At 32.9% G+C, this 11,199-nt stretch overlaps 1 protein-coding gene across 1 annotated transcript; it reads left to right on the plus strand.

The window, feature by feature from the left end:
* The first annotated feature begins 2,573 nt into the window (after positions 1-2,573).
* LOC131851480 (glutamate receptor-like) lies at positions 2,574-11,104 on the plus strand. Its single transcript, XM_059201984.1, has 12 exons — positions 2,574-2,724; positions 3,196-3,341; positions 4,123-4,282; positions 5,395-5,587; positions 5,976-6,145; positions 6,786-7,012; positions 7,731-7,830; positions 8,626-8,804; positions 9,165-9,278; positions 9,618-9,784; positions 10,348-10,545; positions 11,027-11,104. The coding sequence occupies exons 1-12, from the start codon at positions 2,574-2,576 to the stop codon at positions 11,067-11,069; spliced, it is 1,848 nt and encodes a 615-aa protein (XP_059057967.1). The 3' UTR covers positions 11,070-11,104.
* The last annotated feature ends 95 nt before the right edge of the window (positions 11,105-11,199 follow it).

The raw sequence follows: 11,199 nt of genomic DNA on the forward strand, positions 1-11,199 counted from the left end.
GGTCTATTTTTTCTCTAAAATGATTTCAGCATAATGTGTAGAAAATGCTTGCTTGCCAGTGTTACATTTCATTAGAATCTGGGAGAAGTATTTTTCTTAAAAAAATATAGTCATGTGTCATAGTCTTACCACAGATAATATAATATTACATAGTCTTACTGAATGTCAAAAAGATATTCAGTAAGACTATAGACAAATAGTATTAAAGACAGACAATATTAATCTATTCTCAATTTAACCACAGACATAAATAAAAACGACGCATCCTAAGAAATACAATCGTGATTAACTTTTATTAAATAGTAATGACAGTATATGTTCAGCATTTTACAATACAGTATAATAATACCTAATATTATTAAAGTAATTAACTTTATATAAATTTAATATAAATAAAACACTAAAGAATAAATTAAAAAAAAGTGCAAATACGACTAACGTCAAGAACTTAACAAACTCCAATACTCACGATGTATAATATTTAAAGATAGTTGTTGCTGATGTACTGGCCACATACTTTTATAGTTCATATATTATATTTTTCGAAAGAATTTTATTATATATTTTTTGTATAATGAACTTTAATATCGAGTAAAGATTGTAACAGACAACAACAATAGTGATGTATATTTCTTTTATTTCTATACCGAATATTATAAATTTATAAGCTGGTAGACCCAATCGTCTACTAAGTATTCTTATACACAAATGTAACTTTATAGTGTTAGATATTGATTAGAAATAATAACTTAGTCGTATTTATGAGATTATTTATTAAATATTATAGTTTAGAATATATTTTAGTAGAAGTATTATCTAATAAAATCTTAGTATAATATAATTATGTTACATAAGAAATTAGTTACATAATATAGTAATTTAGAAAAAATGTAATATTTTCACTTCAATATAATAACACACTTTGTTAAAAAAATAACAATAAATATTATTAAAGTAGTTTACTTTGTGACTTTTATTTATTTACAAAGAAATTGCCTATATTACTGTCTGTCAAAAAGCCATTTATCTGTTTGAAGTCTTGTTTTAGAACTATTACGGTCATTAGGTAAACATATATTAACAAGTTTAGTACTTCAAATTACATACAAAGTAATTGAGCACAAATCATTTAATGCTTAAACATTATTGACAACATAATTCAATAGCTTGTCATTAAGTCAAGTTAAGGGTATTTAAAGTCTGAAACAAGAAAATTTCTAGTATTTTATTATGTGGTACCCGGTAGAGTGTACTATATAGTTCTGCAAACTTAGTGCTAAAGGTACACTTATGTAAGACGCTTTAGTGCTACCCTAAACAAAAATCCAATGTTTACTTAACATATTTTGATTTAACTCTAAATGTTCGCACAGTTACGAACAGACATATTTCTCAATTAATATGTTAAGTAAATATTTATATTTATTTAGAATATCATTAGTTTTACCCCAAATTACTGCAAAATATGTACGTTCGAATTCTGCAATAAAAATTTAGAGTAAAATCAAAATCAAAACTGGCATTGATAAGGTTGCTCTCCATTTTGTTCAACCTTCGACCGCACACCCCTATCGCATTCCAACAGAGATCAAGATTACAGTGAGCTGAGATTTCAACCCCTTTTTTAATGAGGAGAAATCTTCATTCGAGTGGAATTTCTTTTTTTTTTTCGGACTACTCTAATGCTGTTGGCCGTAGCTGGCCTTTACAACTTCACCGGACGTTATGGGGCGAGTGCAGATGGCACTCCAAACCCGCGGAAGGACTTATGGAGCGGCTGAAGGCCAACTCCTGCCTGACGGATACGACTTTAGTCTGAGGGCACCACTAGGGGTTCGAACCTCGGCTCAGGCCGTCGTAATTTCGATCCCCGTTTGAATTGGACGGGGGATCGATCGGAGGGGTCGAGTGGAATATGTGAGATTGTTACTCGCCAAAACTCCCTGGTCTTCTTCTTTGACCTGACCCTCGGCCTTGCGAAATAAAGGGTTTTCCTCTTTTTTAACGTGTGGAAAAATATTCAAAAAACTGTCCCCTCTTTTGAGGGGTAATGAGGGGGTATGTGTGATTACCGCTTTACAAAACCACACGGTGTACCTATGAACAATGGCGTTCACCGGAGTCGCGATGTGGCTTTAGCATTTTACCGCCATTTCAGTGGTTGGCCCGATCTGTAGATAGTTTAGTGCAGAGCCCTACTCGTCGTTAGGGCAACCTATTTCGCCCTACTCAGTTGTGGAAGCTTGTGAGAACACGCGCACGCCTCCAAGGCCTTTGTTTGGAACAAGCACCCATGATTCAGTAAAGGTTTCAACCCTATCAGTGCCATCAGACTAACGTAGCATTCGTCAAGCAGACGTAAGTACAACTGCTACATACTGGTCCTTGTCTAGTCAAACTGTAGACTAGCTGCAACTAACAGTATTTTGATTAGTACTTCAAAAGTACTTAATATAATTAGAAAATATCAACTAATAACAATACACTAATGAGCAGCGGCAGAAACTACAGAAAATTGATTTTCAGCGTACAATAAAAAAACTTGGATCTTACCTCTGTAAGGATAGCATGTCATGGATGTCAGCATGTATATACGAGTGTTTTTATTAATGATACATCTAGTTCAGTCAAGGGATGAAACTGTGATACAGTTCGTAAAGAATTTTATCGAAAATGAGCAGAAACCTACCGACTTGGTTATGAATGGATTGTGTTGGAAGAAACGTATGTACCTATATAATGTATTTATTTATATATACGTATGTATAATTAGCTGAAACATTGCCTCCGTCTACCTTATCTGGTATTATAGTCATCATCTGACGATTAACCGCAACGTCCGCGTTGAATTAAAACAATTTCTAAAACAAATGTAGACTAAGTTACTCCTTATAACATTAGCTATCTGCGAGTCCCGTCAAAATTAGCTCAGCCAGAGATTTTAGCAACCAGAGAGATTAGTAACAACAAACAGACAGACAATTTCTTTTATGTAAGTACTTACCGCATATTCTTTCATATGCATTTAGTGAAGTCTGAAAATTTGAAATTACAATCAGATATAATATCATATAAATCAGATATCAATTTTATTTATTTGTATAATATGTGCTTACTTATTATTTATAATACAATATAGGAAAGGATTTAAGATTATTTTGTTATGTTTATAGTTAACTTTGAGCAATCTTTCAGATAATCAGATGAAATTAGTGAGTGAATTGTCTAAGATCGGTGTCAGATCGTCCAACTTCATGAATGTAATATGTAAATACCAACGCCATTTAGTACTACATCTTATCGACTTAAGCTGTCCTGGTTCAGAGCAAATATTATTAGATGTACGTATCATTTCATTTCTATTTGAACTTACAATAAAATAGGAATGATTAAACATGCATATTTAGTTGTATTCTTATACAATTATAAAACTTCTATTAACTATACATAATCCCTTTACAGGATTAGAAAAAAGGCCGAAAACCCAAATACTTTATTCTTTAACCTTACACACAGATTTACTGAAATCAAGTCTTTTTAATTTATTCCCTAGAAAGCAGTAAAGTTTTGTGCCAGTTTAGCTCAATTAAAGTAACTAGCCGAACTAAATAACTAAACTACTAAATTAACGTGCACATGTGTTAAGTGGCAAAAATTGTCCTACATGAATAAATGATTTTGGCTTTAAACAAACAAATATATGAAATATTAAATCTTTTCTCAAACCCAGTATGATAGACTAGTTTTGGCCAATCCTTATAAGAATACAGTAAGCGAAATTTAATAAATATTTATTAAGTAGTTTCAAAAGTTTTTCCCATACAAACATCGTGATTCCAACGACATGATTTTTTTATTTTTATCAAGTTGCACCCTTATTTTCTATAGACTTTTCCTCGCTTTTCTTTGTCCGCGAAATTATGTATTGTGAATTTCCGCAGTTTATCTTATTTTTTTATTTTCTTTTCTTTTTTTTATATTCCTTTTTTTTTATTAATATTGGATATTTAAATATGTACATATATTTGGCTTCTTTTTTTATACAGTATTCATTTATTATGTATTTTTAAGTATGGACACCTATGGAATTACAAACCTGAGTGTATATTTCTCTACATTTAGGCAACCGAAAGAAAACTATTTGCATCTCCATTTCGTTGGCTAGCGCTCTCCAATGAGGAATCAGAAACATCAAAAGAGATTTTGTTCAGCCGACCACTGCTGCCTGACAGCGAAGTTGTATTAGCAGAGCAAGCAGCTGAAGGATTCATATTGACTGAATGTAAGTAGTTATTAATTATATAATAATATAATAATATTTCAGGACTAGATGGCGTTGTGTGAATTACACAACGCCATCTAGTCCCAAGCTAAGCAGGCCTTGTGTTATGGGTACTAGACAACTGATATAAATACATGGATGCATTTTTTTTGTAAATAAATACATATTATACATAGAAAACACCCAGACCGATACAAACAATCATACTCATGAATACAAATGTTTGTACTGTGGGAGGAATCGAACCCGCGACCATCGGATAGTAAAGCGGTATGCTAAACCACTAGACCACCGAGGCTGTCAATCAATAAATATTGAGTCGTACTACTTCAAACTAAGATCTTTTATACGAAACTGCTCGATAACTCTTTATAAAAAGTATTTCTAGAGTTTGTTTTATGTATAATATGATATTCTTACAGTTGGATTCATAAGGGAGAAGGGGATTGTTATTAATGGGGTCTAGTGATCCCATTGTTAGCAATGTACCATGTTAGGTCAACCTCCACATGGTTCCCCCTGGAAACTATTGTGATTATTTAATCAGGATGGGCAAACTGACCTGACCTCATGCTCATCTTATCATCCTCCACTGATGTCCCGCCAGGTGCACCATATCATTATCATCCATGAAAAAAGAAATCAAAATGCTGTTCATATACATGAGCGACGGTTCCCACCTACAATAATATTGGCCATTAGCTTTTTTGTCATTCCGATTACAAAAAAAAAAGAAAGAACACAATGGAGGCAAAATAAGATATTCTACGAGAACCAATAACTCTTAAGACTCGAAGATCTAATACTCGTAGAATGTACATCCTCATTTATTGTGTTTTTATTATTTTTATAGTAATTTATGCAACTTAAATTAGTCTGTCACACACAACCACACCGATTAACCAATACGATATTGAATCTTCAATTAAAGAGGTTATTCCTTCATAAAGAACCTGCAACACACTTGCAGTTCCCCTGTTGTTGCGAGTGCTTATGGGCGGTGGTAATCATTTACCAACGGGTATGCCGCAAGCTCGTTTGTCGCGAGAATTCACCTAAATCTGAATATCCATTATTATGATGTTCAATGCCTATTCTCATACTTTGTGCAGTGCATAAACCGGCTATCAATTATTCAATGATATCAACATCAAGAGGATTCTATAATGGAAGCCTGCTCGACACCAGATCTCACAAGTCATTGTACCGACGAAGAAGGGACCTAAAGGGCCATTACCTGACGATATCGAATGTGATACAAGACAGCAACACGACAAAATATCATCTTGTTCAAGAGGACAGATTGTAAGTTTACCAAACTTACTTATCTTTATTATATATAATAGCACAAATATGACGAGATCAAAATTATCTACATGTGTGTCCAGGTTTCACGAAAAAACCAGTGAAGAAATTAAAATGATGAAAAATAACATTAAAAAAGTATAGCAGTTGAGTTTTTTGTCAGTTCTTCTCATCTGAAGTAGCCATCTGAACTAGATGATAGGGATAGTGATAAATATAACATGAACAAAAAGCCAAAAGTTTCTATGTGAATTTGAGTTTAATTTAATTTTGAAAGTTTCACAGAATGTGCTGTTAAATATATCTAGAAATCATAACACAAGCTGCTTAGCTTGGGACTACATAGCTATGCTATGCTAGCTATGAGAATTGAATATTATTTTTCTAGAGAACTCCAATACGATGCTGTGGCAAAAATTTGTTGGATATCTGCCACGCACGCTTTTGAGATGTTAAAAGCAACCCCAAGATATATCTTCAGCTATAGATTTGGGTACAAAGTCAAAGGAAAGTGGTCCGGCATGGTGCATGATTTACAATTGAAGAAAGCAGATTTGGGTATCGCTCTTGCATTTTTAATGACACTGAGAAAGTGAAAATAGCTGGTAACAGTATGTTTTCTAGGTTAATTCGATATAGACTGGAAAAATACGTCTGGGTAGACGTCGGGGCTTTTACTTGTTTCAGCTGCCTTTCAATTGCCTTTGCCAATCATCTTGCTTTGTAAGTTGTGTTTCGGTTGTAGGATGCGGATTTGGCAGGATAAGAGGCATGACATCCTAATCCTTTATAATACAATTCATGAGTAGTATCACAAGTGTCAAATGGTCGACGAGTGTGCTATTCCTATAAACTATGTATTTACTTAATTAGAGTTATTCAAGTATATAGGCGATAGTTACCAGGCCAGCTGCAGCCATAGTTCGAAAAAAAAATTCATAGTTCGAGAACAACATTTTAGGTAGACAGCTTGTTTGCCACTACCATTACAAAAAAAAACACTTTTTCTTTTTTAAATGTGGCCAGCTTCACCTATGTATAAATTCTAATTAGATACACAAATAATTTATTCATATCTTCAGCACACACAAATAACAATACAAGAAGTGAAGCAACAAAAACAAAAAACTTAGTCTATGTGCTGTCTACACAAAATAGTTAGTGGCTCAGCTTATTGTAAATTTTATAATAATTTCAGGTACTAACTGCGTGGTATTCATTGATCGCATGGAAGTGGTAGCTTATACAGACACTGTGGCACCCATGAGAATGCGCTTCGTGTTCCGGCAGCCTCCTCTTTCTTACGTATCCAATATATTCTCTTTGCCATTCTCGAGAAACGTTTGGATGGCGATAGCCGTCTGCTCTCTGGGTTGTACTGGTACTTTTTATTTCACCAGCAAATGGGAACGTACATTTGGAATGGTAAATATATTAAACTAGATCTTCCCGTGACTTCGTCTGCTGTTATTGAATAAAGGCTAACTTATATCCGTCCTCTTGACACAATCTATCTTCACGCCAAACAATTTCCCCATTAGAAAAGAAAAATAAAAATACACCCAAAAGGAGCTAAAGACAGAAAGTGTCAAATTTATAATATTAATATGATAGTAGGATAGGATGATAGTGAAGTAGCGGTTTAGCGCATTGCTTTACTTCCAATAGTTACGGAATTGATTCCTCGGACAGTACAAACATTTGTATTCATGATTACGATTGTTTATGTTCGTCAGAGTGTTTTGTTCTATTTATATTATGTATGTATTTACAAAAAAATGTAGTAATGTATTTCTAACAGTTGTTTAGTTATAAGTACACTACTCTAATGAGCTTGTAGTCTCTACAGACTGGTCTGCTCTAATCATTGCGACTAATTAATTGTACTGTGTATTTTGACTCTAATGAATTACCTACTGCTATTTGGTAGTTTGTTTTTAACTTAAAAATATAAAGTTACAACAATTTTTTAAAGGAGCAACATGCGAGTTTATCTCTCCTTCTTCTTGACAGCTTTTCGAATAAGCGGTTTAATTAATAAAATAAGTATGAATATTCAAAACTGCTTAAATGTATGTTTATTTGAGATTTTTTATATTTAAAGATTTTCTTTCTATTCTATTCTATTCTTGTATTTCCGCAGAACCCAACGCAATTAGATGGCAGTATTGGTGATGCTTTACTATTGACAATGAGTGCTGTCACGCAACAAGGCTGTTATATTGAACCGAGGCGAATACCAGGTAATTGTGTATACAGCTCTGGATAGCATGGGACTAGATTTTCTCTACTTTGATTTATCTATGAAACGTAATGAAATGAAATTATTTATTGCAATGAATGGTATCTAATTATACAGGTGGATCTATACTTGCTGGTAGTCCTGGCATTCAGTCTGTTCGATATGCAAATATATTATTTTTATTCAAAATAAGAAAACATTTATTCATATCGGACATTTTAGCCGCTTATGATTATAAAATATTTTGTATTATATTTTTTTCTGAAACTCAATTGAATTTCTTATATTATTTATATTAATAATTAAATAATGTCTGCTTATATAATGAAAATCATTATAATCAAACAATTTATATATCTAAGGTCATCCATTTTGCATGAAAAATAATCTTTCAATGTGTAAAAACAGTTATTTATCAGTCTTTTCATTAGTAGACAAACTACTACTTGAACCGTTTTAAACAGATATTTCAAAGTATTTGTAGTAGGTAATTTACTATAGATATTATTGATAGATTATATATATATTATTTACGTATAACTGTAACTGTGGTATAAACGTGTTCTCATTTAGAACTCATTTACTTTGCTATTTAGCAGGTTCACACAAAATTCTTAAAAATTCTAAACAACATTTGCTTAAACGAGCAACTCGCAAGATCCTTAACCATTCTTCTTGTGATGAGTCTGCGTTCACAATGAGTGGTAGAATAAAAAGAAACATATTATTAAAAATTGCTTAGGTACCTATATTATATTTATTTAGCTTATTGGTCTTATTATTCACAATTGTCCAGGTCGCATAATGGAATGGGTCTTCTTTGCGGTGTTGATGGCGCTATACGCAGCGTATTCAGCCAATATTGTGGTCCTATTACAAGCACCTTCCAACTCCATTAAAACATTAGCAGAGCTATCGAATTCCAAGATCCATCTGGCAGCAAATGATTTAGACTACAATCGATTTGTGCTAAGTGTATTATTAGTATTATTACTTACTACTCGTACTATCATACTAAAACCATTTATTATGGCCTTTAATATGTTCGTTAGCCCATCTTGACGAAAAATTAACCACTATGGTTTGTTGTACAGATAATTTATCATAGAGACATTATTGAAAACTACGTATATATTTTTTTCATTATATGATAAATTATTACCATGACAAAGTACAAAAGTATATACATATTATTTCTCCGAACTCTACAACAATTTCGAATCACATTTTATTTTATGAAAACACAGTTATTTCAATACCATTCGCATAACGCCTCTGAATTCTTTTACATTAAGTTTTTGTTGGTAATAAAGACGTGTATGTTTTTCTATATAGCCTTCCCAGACCCTGACAGACCCGATACATCAAAGCATACACGATAGAATCGACAATGGCAACGGAAAAGGGGAGTACTATCATATTTATGAAGGCGTGGAAAGAATGAGAAAGGTAGTTTTTAAATACATTTTTATTTTATTAATTATTATACTAACGATAGGGCTTAATGATTTACTAAATTATATCTAAGAGGTCATCAGTTCAAGTCTGTTCGACACCAAAGAAAACTTTGTGTGTCAATTTATATATTTTGACTGACTCTCCGATGAAGGAAACATCGATACAAACTAAAAATTTATCCGAGAAGGTAGAACAAAAATTATAGAACGAAAAGTGGATGTGTCATGTCCTGCTTAGCTTGGAACTAGATAGCGCTACGTGAATTGTGAAAGTTATTATTATTATCACCGCTTGCCGTTGGAGCTTCTACAGAGAATATTAATATTTCAGGGCCTGTTCGCTTTCCATTCAATAGTAGAACCAGTATACCATCGCGTTGAGAAAACCTTCCAGGAAACAGAAAAATGCGATCTGACCGAAGTGGATTTCATTAACAGTTTCGACGCAGCAACGCCAGTGCAAAAGGACTCGCCGTACATAGAACTACTTCGGGTTGTGTCAGTGACAATCATCATTATGGGCCATCCATATTTCACAAGAACGTCGTGATTTTTCCCCTCCCCGACCTTGTCACATTTGGTCACATATGTGATAGTGTAACGTCACATTTATTTTTTAATTTGAACTATTTTTGTTAATCGTTCAAATTTTATCTTTTGGACGGTACTTCTGTATATTAGATTTTTAAATTTAGAACGCCTCCCAACCAGTTGCTACAAAAGTTTACACTTTCGTACGCCCTTTCACGTTAAGGGGCAACATTTTGTGCAGTGTAAAATTTTGTAAGAGGCCTAAAACAGAATTCGTTTGTTTTTATATACTTGTGATGCGATTTATCCTCACTTCAAATTTCATTAATTGTATTTATTTTATGCTTTGATAGTGGATAACAAGCCTATGGATGCCTGATACACTAGGAGTGTCTCGTGCGTTACGAACCTAAAGAGAAAAGAATGAAAAAAACCTTAATATATCTAATATACCTACTCTTGAAAATTCCCATAATGTAGTCGAAAAAACCTAGCCGTAGGAATCATGTCGAACAATTATGGATTCACAGATACAAACAACTCCGGGAGTCCGGCATCTTGTCAGTCCTCAACAGACGATTGCAAACACCGAAGCCACACTGCTCCAACAAACTGGCAGCGTTCAGTAGCGTTGGTCTGATGGATTTGAAACCTGTTCTATTGCTCATGATATATGGCATTCTACTCTCTCTCGGTATTATGATTCTTGAAATGACACATTATAAAATGTAAGTTCCTACTTCCATACTTGTGTTTTTGCTGTGCTTAGATAAATATACGGTGGTTTCGGTTTGAAGTGTGAAAATAATATACTATTACAGTAATAACTGCATATTTCAACAGAATAAGCATGCACTAATATATGCATTCTTCAGTATCTATTCGTTCAATCTCTATTCAGGAACATTGCGTAAATATTTACGTTCATTGAGTTTAATTGTGAAAAAAAACATATTTTTTAATAGTGAGGGTTCGGGGATATGCAGTCTTAATAGTTCTTAAAAATGGTAATGCTTGACTGGCACCTACCAAGGGTCAAGTTTTTAATTTTTCTCAGTAGGTACTTGTTCATGTCTGAAAACGCCAGTAATATTTTTTCATGACAAGGGCTATCAGAATTTTTTCCAACGTAATAATATATATATATTATTCTAACGTAAATGTACATAACTTTATAATCAAGATTTAAAATTGCATACTTTTTTACAGTAAAAACTATCATTGGGAGAAAAGCAAGTTGATAACGAAGTGATAACATAAATATTTAAATGATGCTATGCTATAAAGCAATAAAACTACTCATTCGATCAAAAATAACAAACTCGACGACGAATATCAAGAAATACATAATTTCATCATATATATAAATAAATAAATATTAA

The sequence above is a fragment of the Achroia grisella genome, unplaced genomic scaffold (genome assembly GCF_030625045.1).
Source record: "Achroia grisella isolate CSIRO2021 unplaced genomic scaffold, CSIRO_AGI_Agris_v1 utg783, whole genome shotgun sequence".
In the NCBI taxonomy this organism is placed as follows: Eukaryota; Metazoa; Arthropoda; class Insecta; order Lepidoptera; family Pyralidae; genus Achroia; species Achroia grisella.